The 24,229-nt window shown below is 41.9% G+C and overlaps 1 protein-coding gene across 1 annotated transcript in view; it reads right to left on the reverse strand.

Moving 5' to 3' along the window:
• Positions 1–3,444: 3,444 nt before the first annotated feature.
• The window catches only part of LOC308101100 (bifunctional heparan sulfate N-deacetylase/N-sulfotransferase 2-like), a 55,522-nt gene continuing 34,737 nt past the window's right edge, over positions 3,445–24,229 (reverse strand). Inside the window, exons 5-14 of the mRNA XM_080450435.1 lie at positions 21,408–21,593; positions 20,787–20,915; positions 16,450–16,632; positions 14,755–14,851; positions 14,275–14,398; positions 12,376–12,550; positions 10,517–10,687; positions 9,932–10,041; positions 8,802–8,904; positions 3,445–7,106 (exon numbers count right to left, since the gene is read on the reverse strand). Coding sequence (XP_080306561.1) covers positions 6,981–7,106; positions 8,802–8,904; positions 9,932–10,041; positions 10,517–10,687; positions 12,376–12,550; positions 14,275–14,398; positions 14,755–14,851; positions 16,450–16,632; positions 20,787–20,915; positions 21,408–21,593 — 1,404 coding nt within the window. The 3' untranslated portion in view covers positions 3,445–6,980. The remainder of the gene's footprint in view (positions 7,107–8,801; positions 8,905–9,931; positions 10,042–10,516; positions 10,688–12,375; positions 12,551–14,274; positions 14,399–14,754; positions 14,852–16,449; positions 16,633–20,786; positions 20,916–21,407; positions 21,594–24,229) is intronic.

The following is a 24,229-nucleotide window of genomic DNA, read 5'->3' on the forward strand; positions in this document are numbered from 1 at the left end:
AGGGTGTGATACACATGCTCAGTGATTACACTGATGTTCTTGTCCTGTTGTATGCTGTGTATTGGGGTGTATCAGGTGGACCTACAGTGTAAAGTATAGATGGAGCATTGGGATGGGACAGTCTTATATGTATGACAAAGGCAAGATCAGAGCACACTACACTTTGCTGGCAGGGAACTTCCCAGGCTACCCTGATGTGCTGGGTGAGGTGGGTGCCACAAGTCAATGGCCCTTCCTCCAACACCGACCAACCTGTTGCACCACATGTGGGCTCATTTATTTACAAGTGATGTTGTGGAAAGTGGCAGACCACCAAGCCCCACCTGACAAGTCGTTTGATGTCACAAAATTTGGATAGGAGATCTAGGATATTCTTGTTCCTGTCATTGCTAAGGGTGACCCCACCGTCAGAGCTATGTGACATGGTGCAATATCAATTTAGGGCACAGAGAGTGAGAAGTACATCACTGATGTACTGTAACTGCTCTGGTGAAGATGGTTACTGATGATATGTTCAAGCTACAGATGAGGAGTGATGTTAATAAGGAGGATACTTGTAAGGATGAGGTAGAACAGGATGTGGGTTGGAGAATACAGATGTAGTTGCAAAAGATACATATTTGACATTAGATTATATCATTTTACATTCATGTTATTATGAATACCAATTCTTGTGACATGTTAATGACACTTTTCACAAAACAAAATCATGAATAGTGAACCATGAATGTTCATCAAGTTGTTTCCATTTGTTGTTCTCCCAGAGGTCAATTTTAACCTTGACCTGACCTTTGACATGATTGACCTGATATAAAAAAAATAACAACAGGAATGGATTCTACATATGAAAACCCTAAAAAAGAGGTATTAAACAGAGGTATTCTAAGACAAGCGGATTAAAAGTAAAAAATTGCCAGGCGTGCGTTTAGTGGCCATTTTGGATATTTTCTTACCCATTGCACTATATTCTGTTTATTGAATTTCATAATACATTTCCTTAGAATCTATGTATGTAAACATGGTTTTAAATCTATAGGTAATTTACAAAGGAACCCTTTGTGTTCCATCTTTCATTAAAACCAAAGTACATCTTATGTCACATATAGTCACTATGTTGTCACTGCCTGTAATAGAAAAATATTCTAGATATGCACATTTTAACAACATTTCTGGACAATATATAGTCTGAGCTTTATCCCAACCATTTTTCAGAGAGAGAGGGTCAATAATAAGAGAGAACCATCAGTTTGAAGTAGAATGCTTCATTCGGATTTTGAAAACTGTGTTTTGGCTTGTGGTTATAAAAGGAGTGATAACACACAGATAGCTACCACCGATGCAAGGCTATCACATTTTTCCTAGCTCTAGGGGTGTATACCTACCCAAAAATCACTATGAGAATTAATCACCCCAGATGGTAATGATGACCCCATTTTTGGGGTCCTGGCTCACGGACTAAGTGTCTCATGTCATGTTCGGCATTTGAGCCACGGACCACCATTTGATGAGATTTAGCCTCTCAGACCCAAAACGTACAATATTTTGTTGTCGTTGGATAAGATTTTGTCCACAATTCCATGCTGTATTGATGTTGGTACCATAGGAGAGATAAACAGGCGAACGTTGTTCAAAATAACAATTCTTCTACATTCTCTAATTGTGTAGACTTCTTGTAAATTAAGTAATGCAGATGTTTAACAATAATTTAACTCTTGAGTGTAAAATGAAACCAAATGGACCCGTAATTTTACGCTCTCAAGAGTTAAAGATCTATAAGGGTCCATTTGGTTACCAACTCTCCATCATTTAGTTGGGGACCACCTGGAATCCCTTCAAGGATCACTGGTGGTCCCCGGACCACTGGTTGAGAAGCACTGCTCTAAACATTCAAATGTTTTACCAATACATGTCGGTGGTCACTTTTAAAAAGCTTCTTAAAACACATGCACATACTTAGCTTTTACATAAAGGTGTTTTAGATTTCTAATTTGTTTTTATTGTCAGATTTTACCATCTTTATTTTATGACTGTAAAGCACTTTTGAGCTGTATAAGATTATGTATTTTTTGCCAAACATAATAATTGTGGTAGGCATTTACCTGTGACAGATGACATTATGAAACATTGCCTAGATCTAGTGGCTGGCAAGGTACACTGCAGGACCAAAACAATGCCAACAGTAGTGTCTAAGTTTGTTTATTTGAAACAACAGCATAGCCTAATAAATTGATGTTCATGTCTGATCATTTAAATACATTTTTTTAAACTATTACCATCACCTGAAACACAGAGTAACTTAGGTCTCATTACCACGACGCTTCGTTACGGACTAACAATAACCACTAAAAAGACACAACTCAAGGAATTGAATTAACATTCACCTGTTTGGCGATATTTGCACATACAGTACATATGAAAGGACCGCAATGGAAATAAGCTGCTGTTTTTTTTGCGTTTTATCCTTTTAATAATGGTGTGACAATGTATGTACTTTATTTGATGTTATGTTTATTATCAATAAAGAGGTCAAAGTCAAAATAATCCAATAAATTAAATGGGAGGATATTGTGGCATGTCCAGTTAGGTTGTAACACCCCAAACAATTATCAATGTGAGAGTTTTTTAAAAATAGGCCGTATTAACTTTATAAATGTCTGAAAATCAGACAAATTCTGCCTGGTCGTTCCTTAACTATAGATCAGGGGTCTGCAATGTTCTTCAGGTCAAGGACCCTCTACAGTAGCTGAGAGACAGATGAAGCTGGGACCCCCCCACTACATGTTGTATAAAATTGTGTTGCAGATTAAACTTTTTCATAGATTTATTTTGCCAGTAATGTCATCAGTGCATGTTGGATTCATTTTAGATTTTTGGAGCCGTCCCACTTCAAACCACAGGTGGTATTTTCAGCTAAGTGAAGCCATTAAAGGGACACTCCACAAAAATGTTTGCTCAACATGTGGTTCTCAGTGGTAGAAAGTAACAAAGCACATTTACATTGAATGAACATGATCAATTCCCCACAATAATGAATTAATTAAAGGCACTTGACTCATACACAAGAGTTACATTTACAATCACACAATCTCTCTCTCTCTGTATCTCGCGCACACACACACACACACACACACACACACACACACACACACACACACACACACACACACACACACACACACACACACACACACACACACACACACACACACACACACACACACACACACACACACACACACACACACACACACACACACACACACGGCTAGCCTGTTTCCGTATGGAAGTCCATACATTAAATAACACAATGAAATAAATAAAAGCCACAACAAAATAAAATAATACATTTACTCATTCCATTACGGTATTTAGTATCTGGACCAATGGACTTCCATAATTAGCAGAGCCACGCCGAATAAATAAACAAAGACGCATTCATTTCCAACCTCTCTATGTGTTTATTAGAGATGATACAGCGTTGGACATTTTTTTATACAAAATAAACAGGAAACAAAACAAGACAGCTTCTGGTTAAGACACTCAACTCTCTGACATTCTCATCTCTTTCCTCTTCATCGCTACATGCACGTCTAAAGGCAGAATTTATACTTTGTTAGCGTACCAGCATCGCTAAAATAGCCGATCTACAAGCTCCCAAAGCGCCGCCCCGCGACGCTTTGGGAGCTTGTAGATCAGCTATTTCCCCCCCGACGCGCAACAAAGTATCCTTTAGTGAAACTAAGGGAGAGTTCATTTCTACACGTTTCAAGTGTTTTTGACTGGATAAGTTCATTTAATTCGGATGCACACTGAGGCAGAGTTAACCACTTAAACCCATAGGGTTAAAAATAATAGAGAGGGCACCCGAAATCTCCTCCCATCCACTTGCATTGAGTTGCTCACCCAGCGCATGGGCCTGAATCACCCCTTCTTCCGGGTTGGAAATTTGGTGGGCGCGGCCTATTTTGGGCCCCAGTGCGTCACTTCTGTGACGCGTTTTGCGTAACAGAAGCGCGCAGCCCCGTGCGCAAGCTCGTGCGCATGCTCGTGAGTCGAGCCCATTGGTCGAAACCGTTTTCGCTCATTCATGTTGAGGTACTAAGCTGCAGTACCATGAATGGCCAGCATGTCCATTTGGCTTCAATGAAACCACTGGGTTCTGGGGGCTTGCTTAAACCCCATATGGTTGAGCGGAGTCCCTCAGGGCTATACCCTAGTGTCTTTTCTGTTTTCTGTCATTGTGGGGAAAGCTTTCATTGAAAATGGCCGATCGATAAGCTAGTCAATCTGCTGTTTTCAGCGAAAGCTTTCCCCACAATACGGATTCTGGGGTTTAAGTGGTTAAAGGGACACTTCGCTGATTTTAATCGGAATCGGAATCTGTTTATCGTCTATGTCAACCTTTTCTGGATCAGGTCCCGCTTGAAAACCCTGAAGACGTTTCGCGGCCCACCCATCGGACCACTCAACACGGCAGCCAATCAATTAAAAAAAATCAATCAATGAAAAAAATCTATCAATGAAAAAAATCTATCAATGAAAAAAATCTATCAATGAAAAAAATCTATCAATTTTTACGATCGATCGTACTGAATCGGGCGTCTGTTAACAGGGCGTGGCTTCCGTCACACGTGGATCTCGGGCTTCATGTGACTTCAGCCTATGATGTCACTCATCTATGACACCAGTTATCTCCATATATGGCCAAAGTTTCAGCCTAATCCGACCACCATTCAACTTCCAATATAAAATCTAAAAAGAAAAAAGATATGTGGAGGGGATCCTTACTGGTGGTGTGCTAATTGGGTCCTGTGGTTTGTGAGATTAGCCCCGGACACACACACGCACACACAAACACACATACGCACACACACAGCCTCACAGCGCACAAACAGTCTCACAGCACACACAGTCTCACAGCGCACACACAGAGCCTCACAGCGCACACACACACACACACATACAGACAGACATCACTAGTTGTATAACGAAGACCCATATACACTGTATGTCGGGGGGGGAAACTGCGTAGTGTTCCTTTAGATGCAGCCCACACGAATACTCAGCAATGTCACGTCTTACGTTTAATTTTCACAACATTAAAAAAGAAAAAAACTACGAATTAAAACGGCATGATGGCTGATAGCGACGCTGTGGGCCGCTGAACGAACATCCAACTCACACCGGACAAGAACACATCTGCAAACGTAGTGTAGAACCACTTAAAAACCCCAGCATCCAGGGGGAGACGTTCGCGGAAAATAGCCGATCTACAAGCTTACAACGTGTTGTAAGCTTGTAGATCGGCTATTTTCAGCGACGATATTTCATGTAGAGCGAAAAGAGAAAATACACTAGTATCGAGCCGAGGCACTCGACAACGTATGGGGTTTAAGTGGTTAATAATAAATGGGACTGTGTACCTATAAAAGGGAGAGAGAGAGACAGAGAGAGAGAGACAGAGAGACAGACAGACAGAGAGGTAGACAGGCAGAGGTGAAATGGAGGAGGGATCGTGGTCTAGGGTTAAGACATCCTACCTCTAGTTGCCTGAAGCCCGATTTAAGCTTCGTCGCACTGCGGACTCGTGTGCCCGAAAATAGTAGATCTACAAAGCTCACGACACTTGTAGATCGGCTATTTTCGGTCACTTCCGATTCAGAAAAACACATCAGTTTACCGTCTGGTTGAGTCTGCTGTCTATTATGCTTCACTTCCCACCCAAAATATACAACCAACGTTTTTATTTTTAAATGTACAATGTTTTACAATCATTCTTCTGGAGAGACGATGTGTGTGTGTGTGTGTGTGTGTGTGTGTGTGTGTGTGTGTGTGTGTGTGTGTGTTTGCGTGCGCCCATTCCTCCAGTTTTTTTGTTTTTGTTTCGTTTTTCATTCATACACTCCAGAGATCCACAGGATATCCTGTGTAGGTCAGATCCTGTTTGCTAAAAAAACAAGACTGAGATGAGATCTCATTGGAGCAGGCGATCCATTCCCCTCCCCTCTCTGTTTCTCCACTATGTTCCACACCCTGCAGTTTGTCCGCCGTGCCACCAGGGCGGAGACAGAGAGAGAGAGTGTTTGAGATAAATCCGCTTGCTCCGGGATGAACACATTAATGCGTGTGTGTGTGTGTGTGTGTGTGTGTTTCGGGAAGGAGTAGGCGGAGCTATCTATTCATCTCATCCAACCAGGTGACTTGTCTTCGTCGCCTGCAAGGCCTACTTCCCGTGAGGTTTGCTACGGTGGAGATCCGAGGAGAGGTCAAAGGTCATTGTCATAGTTCAGTGATTCTCAACCTTTTTAATTTCAAGGACCTCCAAGTTTGATATGCATTAGGCCACGGACCCCCATTTGATACCATTCTCAATCTCCAGGACCCCCCGATCTACGCTGCGTTTGTTTAACTCTGAGAGTGTACAAATGGAGACTGTGAACCATGTACACTCTCAGAGTAACAGACCCGTAAGGGTTCCATGTGGACCCTTGGTGGTCCCCGGACCCGGTTGAGAAGCGGTGCCCTAGAGAAAAGGGAAGCACCCCCACTCCCTCTGTAGGAAGGGCACTTTTTTATGGGTGAAAGGAGGAACTCTTTCAGATCCCACTTCTGACACCATCTCCATTTTGCAGAAAATCTGAAGGTCTGAAGATTCTCCCTTTTTAAACCACCAGAACCGCCCCGCCTGCCTGATGCATTTTGAAGACCATGGTTCAAGCCCCCCTCGATGACAACCGGCCCAGCGCTGAACCCGTTTTTGTTCCCGGGTACGTTGTGGGTCCTTGTTCATTATTCCTGACCCCCTAGAGTCACGTTCCAGCCCGGCGTAGCGTGGGTCTGGAGCGCTAGGGTCCATGTTCTGGCCCGGGGGGTTTATCTTGTGTTCTGTCTTGTGTTCTTGTACCCGGGGTATTGGGGTTCTGTCCGTGTTCTGGTACCCGGGGTATTGGGGGTATCTCGGAGGGTCCGGGCTGCGGTCCTCAGCTCCAGCTGGTGCTCTGCAGTTCCTCGCGGAGCCAGGAGGGCAGCGGCTGACCCAGGCGGTTCAGCAGGCGTAGCAGCTCCATGTTGTGCTCGCGGTAATGCTCCGCCAGGAAGGCACGCGTCTAGACGTGCAAGACAGATAGAAATACAGATAGACAGACACACAGACAGACATACAGAAGGACAGACAGACAACAAAAGACGGACAATTGATTATATATGCGATTGTGATTAACTAGAGGTCCGGGCGCCCTGCCCCCTAGCCGTGCACGGGGCTCTAGTGAGGGCTCGCTTATTTTGGGGTTACAAAATCGTGGGGTAAAAAATAAAATAATAATAATAATAATAATATTAATAAAAATACATGGGGGACCCCCTGGGGGTCCGCGGACCCCCTGGTAGTCTTAGGAGCCGCGCGAAACATCGCGGACCCCTTCGGACCCCATATTGATAAGTATATTATTTATATAGAACCACCGTCTTGCTCCCTCTGGCTTTTGTTTTTTCATGAACCTGCTTGCTTGTTTCTGGCGCTTTTTCTCCAGCTCCACCTGGCAATCCTGACTGAGTGGCGAGCCGGTAGTGTTAGAGGCTGCGTTGAGACGCTGGCGCGGGTAATAATGTATTGTTTGGGATGTGCATGGCACGAAAATGATGGACATATTAGCGTGAGTGTGGTGGGATAGAGACATTACCTAACCGAAAGGAAGAGCGGGGGTTGAAGCGAAGGGCTCGCGTCTGTTGTTGTGCAGATGCAGAGATTTAAATGGCCGCCGCTTCGTTTTGCCTCGGGTGTGGCCGCCGGCGCTCGGGTGTGCTCACGGTAAACGGTGCTAAAGTGTTTCCCAGTCCGGTGTGTCGGTAATGTGGTGAGTTGAATTAATTATGCTCCGAGGAGGCAAATGTGTTGTGTATGTGAGCAATGAAAAGTAGCCTACGCCACCCGTAAATTCATGGCGCAAGTTGTGGCTAGTGTTGTGGTGACATGTGATATGTTGTTGTTGTGTTTATCCCGAAACAATGAAATCAGTGTGGTGACATTTTCCAAATGTATAGATAGATAACAGAAATTGCAGGATTGATCCTTATTGAAAAAAAATAAACATTCCTCTAACTTAGACTAATAAATAAATAAATACTAGCTATGAGCTCCCCATGAATCAATCAACACTACCCATTAATTGATTGGATAGATGCTACTTATGAATCAATCGATCAGTCTTTTTAACACATTGGGTGCCAGAAGTTTATAATAACAGAATACGTTCGGTGCCGGGAATCTCACCGTTAACCTCAATTGTGCTGTTTAAAGCTGTAGACTCCATGACGAGCAATCCATGAAAAAAAAAGCATGCCTCCATTTTACCCGATGGTGCTGGCTAACGGCTGGAACGATAACATCTCTCACGCGAGTAACAATGGCGGAGCGATCGCGGATGCAAAATGAGTTGTTTTCCCCATAGAAAAAAGTTTCTGAGTTATAGGCGTTTTAGAGAAGGAAATAGACCGGAAGCGGATGGGGAGCCATGTTTTTGACACGGTGATGCATCTGGCCTATCCTTCTCAGAATCGCCTAGGGTGATCCCAGAGCTGCTCTAGCCCCTCCCGCATGGAAATAAACGAATAAAACAAAAAGATAAAACTCACGTATTTATACGTTTTTTAGGAAAGTTGGCACTCCATGGGTGTATTTGCAAAACCGTACGGGTACGGTTTTGGCACTCAATGTGTTAACAGACCATGCCCGTAGCCATGTCAACAATACTACTCATGAATCAATGGAGCAACCGCTCAACATAGCCCAGATCCAGGCCTACCTCAGGGGTCATCTCGGGGTACTTTCTGCCCTTGCTTTTCCCCAGACATTTGGGTCTTCCTCCTTCCACCCTCTGACACCAGAAACCTTTACTTTCATCATACCTGGAACACACAAACACACCCGTCACACATGGATGTACAACGTGCATTTTTATATGAGAGAAGTGAAAACACACTGCTTACACACAGACGTTTGTGTGTAGCAATCTAATTTCATTATTATCAATTAGCATAGACGTGTCTGTGTCAGCAACACACTCTCACTAGATCCACAGATCATAGGAAGCTCAAGGGGTGAGACGTTCACGTGGGGTGACCAGGGCTGTATTAGCCATTGGGCCGCCGTGGCCGTTGCCCAGGGGCCCTTCGGGAACTGGGCCGCGCTGCCATCACCAATTTACTAGAATAAAATGTGTAGGTTAATCAAATCTCAAATGTTTGGGCCCCTCCTCTGTATTTACAGAAGTGATTCTCGCTGGGTTTGAGGCTCTGACAAGGGCTCCTGGGGCCCTTCAAGGCCCCCCCCAGGCTGGAGGTCCCTGCTGGGGATCCCTCAAGGTGGGTCCTTTGAGGATCATACACACAAAAAAAAAATTTTTAGGGGGGGGCCTAAAAAATTGGCGTGCAGGGGTTAAACCGTCCCTGGGGGTGACAGCAGAAGAGTGTCACATTCCTGTGGAATGGTCCATGTTGTCAAGAATTATCTAGGATCTTTGGTGTTACTCAAATGAGAGTGAGATGGGTGGTGTTACTGGGTATAGGTTTTTAAATTTGTATTGATTGATTGAATACTTTATTAGACAGAAATGTAAACAGCACGAGGTACAGTCAGACATTTGGGCTAAAAGAATAAAGTTAGAGATGGAGGTGGTGTTACTGGGTGTAGTTAAAGATGGGTGGTGCTACTCATGTCAGAGTTTGGGTGTAGTTATATATGGGTGGTGTTACTGGGTGTAGTTAAAGATGGGTGGTGTTACTCACGTCAGAGTTTGGGTGTAGTTAAAGATGGAGGTGGTGTTACTGGGTGTAGTTAAAGATGGGTGGTGCTACTCATGTCAGAGTTTGGGTGTAGTTAAAGATGGAGGTGGTGTTACTGGGTGTAGTTAAAGATGGAGGTGGTGTTACTCACGTCAGAGTTTGGGTGTAGTTAAAGATGGGTGTCACTCCCAGGAACCGTTGGATTCCCTCCATCACCAGAGCTGGGTTGGAGCGCAGCAAAGCTCCATCCACTATGTGCAGCTACACACACACACACACACACACACACACACACACACACACACACACACACACACACACACACTCATGATAGGTGAACATTCTATGAAAATAGTAGATCTAAAAGCTCACTTGTAGATCTGTTATATTATCGGATCTATTTGGTGTAGGGGAAATTAGGGGAACAAGTATAGACTCCTGGGGGACCTCCGACAACTAAGTAAAAAGGGTTTAAGTTATTAAAGAGCCATACTGGTGGTCTGGCATCTTTGGCTTTATTAATAATTACTACAACTAATTATTACAACTAATCATAATACTTCACATTACTGCTCCGTCCATTTCACCAAACAATGTTATCCACACATACATTTACAGTATGAAAAACCACCAGTAGAAAGCAGTGTTAGCTGACAAAACCGCAGAGTAAAAAAGCCTGCAGTTCTGAACAGCATGCAGTGTGTTGTGTTGTGTAGTGTAATGTATTGTATATTACCTGGCTGGGTGTGTAGTGTCGTAGCCATCTCTCCAGGTGTGTAGCGTAGGCTCCAGGTTTCAGGCAGCGTCTCTGCAGGGTCAGGATGTCCCTCTGGCCTGTAGGGGGCGCCGTCACGACAGAGTGGAAGCTGTTGTTGAGGGCTGCCTGGTCCTGGTGCGCCCTCTGGTGCTGAACGATGGAATGACGGGACAGACACAGAAATAAACAAATACACAGATGAAAAAGACAAATAAGACACCCAATTACAGTTTAGGCATTTAGCATACACTCTATAGTGCCACTGCAGTGTGGAGAAGAGTGGAGAAGAGTCTAGGATGTGTGGAGTGTTGTCCAGGGTGTTTTAGTGAAGGGAGAAGATTCTAGGAAGTTTGTAGTGTTTTCCAGGGTGTTTTAGTGAAGGGAGAAGAGTCTAGGACGTGTGGAGAGTGTTGTCCAGGGTGTTTTAGGGAAAGGCACACAACGCGTCGCAGCGCGACGCGTTGTGTGCCTTCGTGTGCTTGTAGATCGGCTATTTTCAGCATGCAGCCAAGTGTAAAATCAGCCATTATGACGGCATCAAGGCACCGCCAAAATACATTTTAGTCGACTAAATCAACTGTAGATTTAGTCGACTATAATCTTGATATATGATATGTAGTCGACTAAAACTAGACCGACGGTAAAACATTTCAGATGACTAAAATATGGCTAAAACTAAATGGAATTTGATTCAAAAGACTATGACTAAAACTGAATAAAATTTGCTGTCAAAATCAACACTATTTGGTTGTACAAACACATAAAGATGCGTACATAAATACATAGAGACACAGAAAGTGGAATGATAAAAGCTACGGGGGATTCCATTATCGTTCATGGTGTTTGTTAAAGCTACATAATTATGTTCAAATCAACCCGATGCGAGCACAGAGGACAGGAAACGCTCACATCCCGGCTTCCTGCTGAGACGGGCCTAAACCCAGCATCCTTTGATGTTCCCACTAATGTGACACACAGTCACAGACATGGCCCACTTCCTGTGTGGATGACTCACTGTCACTTAGCTACAAGTGGCGTTGGCTATGGTTATCCAAGAGGATATAAATACAGGCAATTCTAAGCTCCTTTCAACATGCCTAGGGACACTAGAATCTCAGTGCATTTTGTACTGCTATTTTGCAGTGTGTGTGTGTATACTGTATGTATGTATGTATATGTATATGTATATGTATATATATATATATATATATATATATATATATATATATATATATATATATATATTTTACACACAGACACACATAATTTGTCATACTCTACTCCCTGATCAAAACTTATTTCTGTTTTATCGTTTTCACCAGCTGTGTGGTGAAACGTGGCCTCTGTAGTAGGCTCTGTGTCAGTGGTTCCCAAACTGGGGGTCCCCAAATAGTTTTGGGGGGTCCCCAGATGATTTCCTTAATGTGCAACATTGCTTTCTCACTCGACAGTAAACAAACCAACATACAGTGTAAGTGTATACAGGGTATCTACACATTTCTGATGTAACAATTTAATGAATTTTAAGACCCTTTTAATACCAAATTGGCCAAATTGTCAAATATTACGTAAGAAAGCGGCAAACATTGTGAAAATAGCCGATCTACAAGCTCACAACGCCTCGCAGCGCGAGGCGTTGTGAGCTTGTAGATCAGCTAATTTCACAATATTTATCATGTGGAACCTAGTCAAACTAAATGTAATGCCTAAAATTCCAAGTGCTTGTCAGGGTGGGGGGGGTCCCCAGTTCAAATATGATTATTTTGGGGGGGGGTCTCACGGCCTAAAAAGTTTGTGAACCCTTGGCTCTATGTGAGGAGGGGTCAGTTGTATCTCACCTGGTACCAGGAGTAGGCCCGGTCAGAGGGGTTGATGAGCACGGCCAGCACCTTGGCTCTGGGCAGCAGGGCGGCGGCTCTCTTGGGAGCGACCTCCGTGTCAAAGTAGTTGGCGCTCTTCTCGAACATGAAGTCTGTGCTGACGTTGGAGGGGAACGGGAAGAAGTCCATGTACCTGCAGGAGGACAACAACATCATCATCACACATGAGAGTTCAATAATACAATGTCTGCAGGTTCCAACTCATACTGCACTTATGAAATATGTTATGCACTATTTGTAGTAAGAAAAGATACAGTTTGAATTCAATAAGTGCACGCTGACCACTCCTACATAATAGTTAACTTAAAAATAATTTAAAAAAGGAACTGGAGTGGTTTTTTTTTTCCATTTCTTTAAATATATTTTTATTATTATAATGTCTTTAATTCATTTGATGTATCCCTCTGTTTTCTTTGTGTATTTTGCTACATGATTGATGTGTATTCATGTGTAGCACAATGTAACATTTTTTTTATTTTTATTTTTTTTATAAAAAAAACATCTCTAATATTATATTTTATTTTATGATCAATGAAAACATAATGCTGTTGTTTAAGGAGACAGAGGGAGTAAGGAAAAGAGGGCACGATTTGTGCTGGGAGAGTATGAGGGCAAGAGTGTCTGTTGTTGTTCTGTTTTTGATTGCATGTTTGCATAACTGTTTTTTTGTTTGTTATATTATATATTATTTGAACTCATCTGGAACATTTACCAAATTGACCCCCAAAAAATCCCAATGCCTGCCTCCCCTCGTCTCCTCCGTTGTCCAGACTGACCCGGGGAAGCATTCGCCTCCCAAAGCTAAATCTGGTTTGACATGAGCTGAGATATACTTTATTGATCCTCGAAGGGAATTCAGTGTTACAGCAGCATAATGTGATGTGATACAAAAAAAAAAGTGACCTGTTAGTGTCCATGTGGACAGGTAAACACTTAAAGGGTCTCAATGCTCAAAACTCTCAACTCTTCAAAGAGGTTTATTCCCCTGAGGCTGTCAGAGCCTGAACCAAGACCAAAACACACTGCATTACAGCTGTACCATCCCTGTTTGTTCACAACAGAGAATAAAATGTCTTATTCTCCTTCTGTTTTTGGGACAAAACTCCTTTGAACATGTTGTACTTTGCAAATACTGTATTGTACGTGCACTGTAGAAGGTTTAAGGCATATTCTATAAGACCCTTTCGTGGTCTGTATACTCCCCCCTGCTGCTAAAAGCTTTTTACCCTTAAGGAATGTTCACACACTCAGCCTTTTATGAAGAAAGAAACACTGCCTAGAGCGCTTTTTCTGCGGAAAAAGGTAAAATAAAAGAAAGAAAATGAAAAGACTTCAATATAACTCTATGGAACGTACTGTACTGAATATTGAAAACAACGTTTCTAGTGGGTGTAGATGTGAAAGTAATCAGGGTTGAACAACTGCATGGCATATTTATCACCTAGGACAGTGGATCTCAAACCTTTTCATGTCAAGGACCCCCAAAATGATTTGGCCGCGGACCCCCATCTAAAAATATTTTGTTCCAGGGACCGCCAGAAGCAAAGATTTGAGTTACAAATGTTCGCGTTAAAAATATACTACTGTATATTCAAAAGGTTTGCGCAAATGTTCACGATTTAAAAAGAAATAGCAGATATACAAGCTCATGAGCTTGTATATCTGCTATGAATGAATGAATGAATGACCGACCGACCGACCGACCGACCGACCGACCGACCGACCGACCGACCGACCGACCGACCGACCGACCGACCGACCGATTGAATGAATGAATGAATGAATGACTGACTGAATGACTGACTGAATGACTGACTGAATGGGAAACGCGTGATGAAAGAAGGCAAGGTCTTGTACCAGTCGATGCCGTTGTCGTAGTTTGGACCGCTGAAGAACTGGATCTCCTCGAAGGTGACGGGACTGGGGAAGGAGGCGGTGATGGCTGGGTGGAGGCTGAGGAAAGAGTGGAGCGCTGTGGTGCCTGTTAGGATGGAGCACATACAGTAATAACACTGTTATTACACTGTACTGAGAGAGAGAGAGAGAGAGAGAGAGAGTGTGTACAGAGAGAGAGAGAGAGATACACAGTGACAGACAGTCAGAGAAAGAAAGGGAGAGACGGTGACAGAGAGAGAGAGACAGTGACACACACACACACACACACTAACAGACAGACAAGACAGACAGACAGACAGACAGACAGACAGACAGACAGACAGACAGACAGACAGACAGACAGACAGACAGACAGACAGACAGACAGACAGACAGACAGACAGACAGACAGACAGACAGACAGACAGACAGACAGACAGTAACAGACAGAGCAGGTCTCACCTGTTTTCTGGGGTCCTACAACCAGGAACTTGGGCAGCCTGTCGCATGTCTTCTCCTTGGACCAGATGTCTTTGTGTCGCTTGTCGTGACACGGGTTCTGAAAACAACCACACACCATGGCATTTAGTTCATGGACACATTGTTTATGGACACATTGTTTATGGACACATTGTTTATGGACACATTTTCTACATTGACAACATACTGTTGGCAAATGTCCACAGTAAAAGTAGCAGATCTACAAGCTCGAAGCGCGCCGCGAAGTGGATCCGCTACTTTTGATGCTGTTGTGTGACACTGCAGTATGACGAAGTAGGGCATTGATTTTCGATTAACCCATTAAGACCGGGAACGCATCTCTGTCATTTTAAGATTTCTTTGGTTATTCAAAAATAGCAGATATACAAGCTCACAGCGCGGCAAATGAGCTATTTTTAAAACAAATCCTGAAAGATTTGTGCAGATATTTTATTTTTATTTTTTAAGTGGACATTTGTAACTCAAATCTTTGCCTCTGGGGGTCCCTGGATCTAAATATTTTACAAATGTTTGCTTTAAAAAAGATATATATTCCAAGATTTGCAAAAATGTTCACGATTTTTCAAAAAAGGCAGATCTATGTATATCTGCTATTTTTGAATAGCCAAAGAAATAAAAAAAATGACACAAATGATGCTTTCCCGGTCTTAAAGGGTTAGTTCAGATTTATAGTATTTTCTGTAGGAAATACTTACCATTAATGTAGTGGTTGCAAAGGTATTAATTGATTACCCGAGTCCCGTGGTCAGAGTTATGGTCCTGTTCTGATGAATATGAAGTAGTTCCGATAGATTAGTAGATTTGGTGGGGGCAGCTCATTAAAAATAAATTAATTTAAAAAACTAGCGTCATTTGTATTGTTGACCTATTTCCACCATATAGAGCAGGTTTCGTTCAATTTCGACCCCTCTGTCACATGGTACTATTTTTTGTGTCATATATTTTGTGGGTGAGTAGTACCATGTGATAAAGGGGTCGAAATTGAACGAAACCTGCTCTATATGGTAGAAATAGGTCAACAATACAAATGACGCTAGTCTTTTTTATTAACTCTCTCAGTGCCAAGCCCCGAGTTATCCCGAGTTTTAGGGTTATAACCTCAGTGCCAGAACGAGAAATCCAGAGTAAAAAAAAAAAAAGGTTTTCAGAACCCAAGATATCATTATCTGAAGATTTGCAGCTCCATCCACTCTATGTTTAACCTATAACTTTAAAAGGCTGTATCTCGCTTCCTAAGCACTTTTTTTTTATTTTGAAAAAAGAAAGAAAAAAGTTGGCACAGTTCGCAATATTTTTTTTATTTAATTGGCAGTGAAAGAGTTAATTTATTTTTAATGAGCGGCCCCCACCAAATCTACTAATCTACCGGAACTACTTCATATTTATCAGAGCCGGACCATAACTCTGACCACGGGACTCGGGCAATCAATTAATACCTTTGCAACCACTACATTAATGGTAAGTATTTCCTACAGAAAATACTCAAAATCTGAACTAACCCTTTAAGGGTTAGTAAGGAGATAAGAGGTTTCTGCCTGACAACAAGGATATCTATCTATCTATATATATATATATATATATATATATATATATATATATATATATATATATATATATATATATATATATATATATATATATATAGTGTAGTCTGACCTGCCACAGGGGGTCTCTCTCCTCGGGGAAGATCTGGAAGTATCTGTCGGCCAGCTGGACGGGGGGCAGCGTCTGCAGCCTCAGGTGGGTCCAGCACTGGACGAACTTCACCAGGGACTCGAACGTGTAGAGACCCAGCCGGTCGTTGCCGTAGTTGGACAGGTGGGTCATGAAGATGCTGATCTGGAGGAACCACGATGGAGAGAAACCAGTTCAAAGACCATTCTGACCAGTGGAGACCACGATGGAGAAACCAGTTAAACATGGAGCCTGACCGAAGCCCGTTTTCTTTTTTTTTATCCAATTCCGATGGAGAACTGATTACCAGTGGTGAAAAGTAACTAAGTACATTTACTCAAGTGCTGTACTTAAGTACAATAGAGACCGCCGGTCATCAAATTATTGACTAAGGAATGCGACAAAAACAAAAAAAAACTCCCTGAATTCAATGCTTCATGGGGTGTATAATTGATAGAAAATAAGTCATTTTTGGGGGCGAACTACTCCTTTAACAATCGGGACACATCAGCAGCATAATTGCCGATAACGACGTCGTCAAAAAGAGACAAATAATTGCCGATATATCAGCGTGGCTGTATTTAACCCATTAAGACCGGGAACGCATCTGTGTCATTTTTTGATTTCTTTGACTATTCAAAAACAGCAGATGTGCAAGCTCATAGCGCGGCACCGAGTGCAGCACTACGAGCTTGCAGATCTGCTATTTTAGATTTTTTTTTGCAAATCTTTGAATATATATATATTTTTTAAAGCAAACATTTGTAACTCAAATCTTTACTTCTGGGTTATTCTACAAGTGTCTTCTAAATCCTAATAGTTTTTTGAAAAAACTTATGTTGCTGTAATATCAGTGGTTCTCAAACTTTTCTCATGCCAAGGACCCCCGAAATTATATGTATTAGGCCGCGGACCCCCATCTCAAAATATGTTGTTCAGGGACCCCCAGAAGCAAAGATTTGAGTTAAAATGTATATATATATATATTCAAAGATTTGCAAACATTTTCACGATTTTTCCCCAAAAATTGCAGATCTACAAGCTCATCGGTGCCGCGCTATGAGCTTGTAGATCTGCTATTTTTGAATAGCCCAAAGAAATCTTAAAATGACACACAGATGCGTTCCCGGTCTTAATTGGTTAAAAAGAAGAAGAGCTCTCTAACAGATGGGTGGAGAGGAGGGATGTTTTCTCTGCTCAGAGCCAATCAATCCAGGTAATGGTGTGTAACGATCTCGTTAGGACACGGGGGATGGAGACGATCGATGATCCTGTGCTAAAGCTTTTGTTTTGGCTGAAAAGTAGTGCAATCTATCAGGTCTTCAGCAGTGGTGGAAAAAGTACTCAAATGTTTTACTTAAGTAAAAGTATCAATACTGCAATGTAGAAGTACTCAACTCTGTTACAAGTAAAAGTCTGGAATTCAAAATTGACTTGCGTAAAAGTACCAAAGTATTGGTATCAAAATGTACTTAAGGTACCAAAAGTAAAAGTGCTAAAATGTTTGAAAATAGCAGATCTACAAGCTCACAACGCGTCGCGATGGGGGTCCTTGGCCTGAAAAGCGTTGAAGACCCCTCAATTAGTGTATTCTATCCTATGGAAAAGCAGTGTAATCTGTCCTGTGTAACGCAGGCAACATCCACTTCAGACTCAGTGATTCACTAGTGTTTGTCAATAAACTACACAAATGCTGTCTTCTGACTTCCACTTGTTGTCATAGTAATGTCGTTAGCTTTGGTAAAGAATGAGAGAGAGAGAGAAACGTACACAGCAACAAATAGGATTTTACTTTACAGAGAGGGTGGAAGGAACAAGAAAAATGGCACTCAAATGCAAAAAAAAAAATCAAGATTTGTTTAATGGGAAACGCTTTCCCAACAAACAATTTAAAACAAACAAACATTGATTTTCTTTTTTTTGCATGTGAAGACATGTGGGAGTTTTCTTCTCAAAAATCAACGTTTGTTTATTGGGAAACACAAGTGTTTTCCCAATAAACAAACCTGGGTTTTTTTGTTCCTTTTTTTAAGCAAATTAGGTGGGGGAGGCTTGTTGTCGGTATCAGCTGGAGCCCGTTTCAATGCACTAGAGGCAGCTCCACTGATCATGTTCAAACCAGATTTGGCACAAACAAGGGAATGAACTATTTCTCATGCTATACAACAGGGCTACTCAACTTAACACATTGATTGCCAAGATCGCATTGATGCGTTCTTTCAAATCCATCGCTTGATTGCCAAAATTCAAAAGATTGCATATATGCGTTCTTTTGTCTTTTCATTGTTTAATCTGTGATCGCGCTGTTCTGTGAATTTTTCATCATCAGTTTCACTTTCTGTTTACTTCACACTCACCGGGTTCCGGATTCATGACGCAGATTCCGTTTCCGGTTCTCTAGAAGCTTGAAAGTGTCATTTTAGGCCAGAATAGGGAAAAACACGTTTTTTCACACGGTATAAAAAACGAACGGAGAGCTCCACTTCTATTTTCTTTAGTCTGGATGACGAACAGTTATCGTTGTCGTGTATTACCAACGATCTGAAGCCCGATCGGCGAGCGGCGAATACGTCATATCCGGATATGACGTTTGGACTGTTTGAGCCTGTTTGGGGGAGGTCGAGCGAGTGCGCGAGTGATCGAGAGGTCGATCTGCTGCTCTCTGCTGGTCGATCTGTGGTGTGTGTTTAAAACCGCAGCCAGACAAACTATTTGAATGAAAAATTACAAAATAACAACAAAAAACACGAAAATCGCTGGGACAGGGGTGAGTACATTATGAATAAACTCTGGCAGTCAATGTGTTGAGATGGCTAAGGGGCCACTCAGCAAAATACCAATAGTCCAAGGGCCGCAAGCTAAAAATGTCGGTCCTATTTTGGATTTTTCGATTTTGTAACACACTACACATTGTTATTGTTATAAGAAAATGTACATTTTGACATCATATTCTTTTCACTGTACCTGTTTATTTTGTGTGTATGTCCAGTGGCATCAGTTCAGCAAAAGCTAAGGTATGGCAAGGTTAGGGTTGCCAACTCCCAGAGATTGAAATAAGGGACACCTATCCTGGGCACGCGGCAAAGCCGCACGCCGAAAGAATTTGGGGGTCAAACCCCCCCAAAAACCCGAAATGCATAGAAAACTATGCATTATACCTGTAACAATTGACGCACCTGTATATGTCTGTCTGTTTGTTTTTGAAAAAAAATGAAGCAACCCATATATTTGAACGAAAATGTATATTTTTATCCTGTGCATTTTTTTTTGGTTTGACCATGAGGGGCCACAGAGACGCTGTGATGGGGCCGCATGCGGGCCGCGGGCCGCGGGTTGAGTAGTGCTGCTATACAACAAAAATGTGGAATGCCCTACCTAAAGGAGTAAAGGAGTGTAAAACCCTACTCACTTTCAAAACTGCCCTAAAGAATCACCTTCAGGAGGCTGCAATTCCAAACTGGCCCCTGTCAAAGTCTTAACCTACCCCCCCCCCCCTCCCCTCCTCCTAAAACTGTCTATTGTACATATTTCTTGTTTTTCATTTCACCAGTAACCTGTAAGCTGATTGTATGACGTTCATATTAGTAGTAGTAGTAGCATAGTAGTGTATATTTGTATGTCTTCTTAAATGTCATCATGATTTGAGTGCATGGGGATCTCATTTTAAATAAGCCAAGTGCTTTTATGAGCGATCCAGTTTAGAGGACCTTGTATTGTGAATTGTACTTCCATGTACTGCTACCACGTCTTTCTAAATAAAGTATTCAATCAATCAATCAATCACTAGAGCAGTGGTCTTCAACGTTTTCAGGCCACGGACCCCCTAGCTGAGAGAGGGATGAAGCAGGGACCCCCTCTATATTAATAAAATTGTGTTTCAGATAAACTTTTGCTGCTCTTTTCTCCCTCTACGCCTATAACTCTTTGCCAAAAATAGCCGATCTACAAGCTCACAACGCCTCGCAGCGGGTCCGGGACCCTGCACTAGAGCCTTGGGAGATTGAATGCTGAGGTGGAGCGCCACACCTACCATCAGCTCCCAGTACTTACCGCACGACTAGCCACGCCCAAAAACATAGTACACAACCGTTTGAATTGTCGGTGCCCCGGATCGAACCCAGAACCTTGTGGTCCAAAGGCAAGTGTTCTAATGACTGAGTTACCCAGATACAATGTGTATTTACGTATAGCTATACGTAGCTGTGTAAAAGTCTTGCTTCTTTCTGTATAGACAGTCAGGGAGAAAGGGAGATGCGAGAGTGTGCGTGTGCGTGTGTGTGTGTGTGTGTGTGTGTGTGCGCGCGCGTGCGTGTGCGTACAGGGTTTAGCAGCACGGTGAGGAACAGCTCTCCTCCTCGGATGCTCTTGTCCAGCTCCTTGGATCCTCCTGGATATTCATTGTAGAAGATGGTATGTGTGAACAGACCACACGTCTGCCTGGGTAGCACCTACAACACAACATATAGAGGTTAGAACTGACCCCAAGCCCGGAAGTGTTTAAAAAGTTTATTTTATTCTTCTATGGTTATATTTTGGAAAGGCACTAAACAGCTCTAAACAGTCAGCTCTTGTTGACGCTCAACAGGAGCTGTGTTTTGGAGTTTATGAAGGCACTTTTGATATTGTTTTGCTGTTGTTAAATTCGGTTTCTGATTATTTACATTCATCAAGTTTTTTTCTTCATTTTTGTATTCTTCATTCACCGTTAAGGAAAGTTTTTTCAAACACAACTTATCTGTGAGTCAATTACATGCGACAGGGTAAGTAAACTATAGAAATAAAGTCATTTCTTGGGTGAACTATTCCTTTAACGATGGAAATATAATATTTTCGTTCATTTCATCCAGATGTTTTTAAAACCGATGAATGGAAATTATTCTAACGTTCTAATGCAATCATACTTACTACTAATTACGTAATGATGTGTGTCAGGCGTGTACCTGTATGCCGCTGTGGATGAAGCCGCGGCGGTAGCGAGCGGGCCGGAGGTGGGGGTACTCCTCGGTGCTGGTCACCTTGATGCCCCACACCGACTTCCAGGCCTCGTACAGCTGGCTGTGCACCGGGTAGACCCCCGAGTGGTGGGGGGCCACGGCGTACCCCATGTCTGTGGGGATGCCATGCTCCTGAGGGACAGGACAGAGAGGAGGGAAACAGGGTGTTAACTAAAAACTGTGGTTGTTTAACGTTTTCATGCCAAGGACCCCCCAAATTGATATGTATTTGGCTGCACGGACCCCCCATCTGAAAATGTTTTGTGCCAGGGACCCCCCAGAAGAGAAGATGTGTTTAAAAGATCTGCTATTTTTGAATAACCAACGTATAAATGGATAAAGTGGTTAAAATGATTGTGATGCTATGTTGACTTCGAGAGTCAATGAACTAGAACTACAAAACATTTTTAGTTGAACTGAAATAGAAATAAAAACTAAGACTACAGGCTTTATACAAATAAATAAAAAGGTAACTGAAAACTTGATTGCGTGTTTAACAAAACTAGCTAAAACTAAATAAATTCATTGAGAAGTTGTCCTTATGGTCTTCTTGGCTATTTCTGCTAATTTTCTGACCTTGATGAATCTTGCCCCCTGATTAATCCAAACTAACTGAAATGGATAAACACGTCCAGACTCAATACAAATAAAAACTGACATGAAAAAAGACTATAATAATAACCTTGAATATAAGGATGGAGGGATGGAGGGATGCGAGGTAGAGAGAGAGAGAGAGAGGCAAGAGGAGGTGGAGATGGAGGGAAGAGAGGGGAGGGGAGAAAAATAAGTAAAGAGAGTGATAGAGCAGTGTTTTTTTTGTATTAACACCTAATCTGCCAGAATTATTTCAGATTTTTTGCTGTAGACTGCCAGAGATTTTTCATTGAAAAAAAAAGTACTCAGGAGCCGAGATACAGAATTTTTAAGTTTTAAGTTAACAAGGAAGTGGATAGGAGTTTAAATCTTCGATAAATCATATCTCCTTGGTCTTTGGGTCAAAAAAAAAGAAAAAAACAAAAAAAAAGAAAAAAAAAATCTGCGTCTTTGGCAGCCAGGCGAGAAATTAATTAGAACGCAGATATGCGTCTTTGGCAGCCAATGTGTTAAAAAGGTCTTAAAAGTACCTAAATTGTCACTTTACTGTCATCTGGGGACCCCCCCCCCAAAAAAAAGATCATGTCAGGACCCCCCCCTCCCATAAATCATGTGGCGACCCCCCTGTTAAAGAAAAAAGATGATAGGAGAGATGAGGAATATGAAGATGTAGATGCACAGCGATAATATATGTAGATTAAATATAGGAACATCATTTGCAATTTGCTGTAGGCATTCAGCAGACAATCCAAGACACAAGTGTACGATCAGAGTAATTGGACAGTTGGAACACTATAAAGTAATCAATAGGGGTGTGCCGATATATCGTCCCGCGATATATCGCGATACGTTTTCGTGACGATATGTATCGTTTTGGGAAAAAAAAAACGTTTTGAAAAAAAAAAACGTTTTTTTTTTAAAATAATAATAATAATCAGGCATGCAAACAGCCCCGAGGTGAAAAGGGTGACAACATGTTGTTTTTTTCCGGGTCAGGTGTTACACTATTGCCCTATTTGGATTCAAAACGGCTATTGTAGCTGAAAAGCTACAAGTTTGCATGTCTGAATAATGCAAAAATAGAATTATTGTTTGCATTTGCTTTTTATCTCCCCCATATATTTTTATAATAAAAAAGTGCGTATCGTATCGAAATCGTATCGAAGTTGTGAGCCCAATATCGTATAGTTTCGTGAAATTAGTGTATCGGCACACCCCTAGTAATCAACACCAGTGACCCTGAACATAGTGACTGCAGAAGAACACATTTTTAGGTTTGGAGTCCACCAATTAAATTAAACTTACAGGGAAACCAACATACAAGGGGTTAGACAATTCATCTACACCCAGGGGTACATATAACACCTGCCCGTACACACCCTATGATAGCTGATCACACACACACACACACACACCCCAGTGGTGTAAAGTAACTAAGTACATTTACTCAAGTACTGTACATAAGTACAATTTTGAGGTACTTTTACTTTACTGGAGTATTTCCAATTTTCTGTACTTTTACTTCTACTCCACTACATCTCAGAGTCAAATATTGTACTTTTACTCCACTACAATTATTTGAAAACTTTAGTTACTAGTTACTTTACATAAATAAATTACTATATTATAAAACATATATTAACCACTTTAGCCCTATTTTATACCTTGGCTATTTGAAAATAGCCAATTTGTGAGCTTGTAGATCGGCTATTTTCAAAAATCTTAGTACTTTTACTTTTGGTACTTTAAGCACATTTTGATACCAATACTTTTGTACTTTTACTCAAGTAATTTTTTTATTCCAGACTTGTACTTGTAACAGAGTACTTCTAACATTGCAGTATTGATACTTTTACTTAAGTAAAACATTTGAGTACTTTTTTCCACCACACGCACACACACACACACACACACACACACACACACACACACACACACACACACACACACACACACACACACACACACACACACACACACACACACACACACACACACACACACACACACACAAAACAGAGTAAGTGTTATTTAAAAAAAGGTGGAAATGGTTTCTCATGTGCGTTTCAGTTGTGACAGACTGCATTAATAGCTCACATTGCCAGTAGGGGGCGACAACCCTCCACTGTAATGCACGGCATCAGCGTGTAAGTCCTGAGTCACTAGTGTTTATG

Source organism: Gymnoscopelus braueri (assembly GCF_963280865.1).
Source record: "Gymnoscopelus braueri genome assembly, chromosome: 14".
NCBI lineage: Eukaryota > Metazoa > Chordata > Actinopteri > Myctophiformes > Myctophidae > Gymnoscopelus > Gymnoscopelus braueri.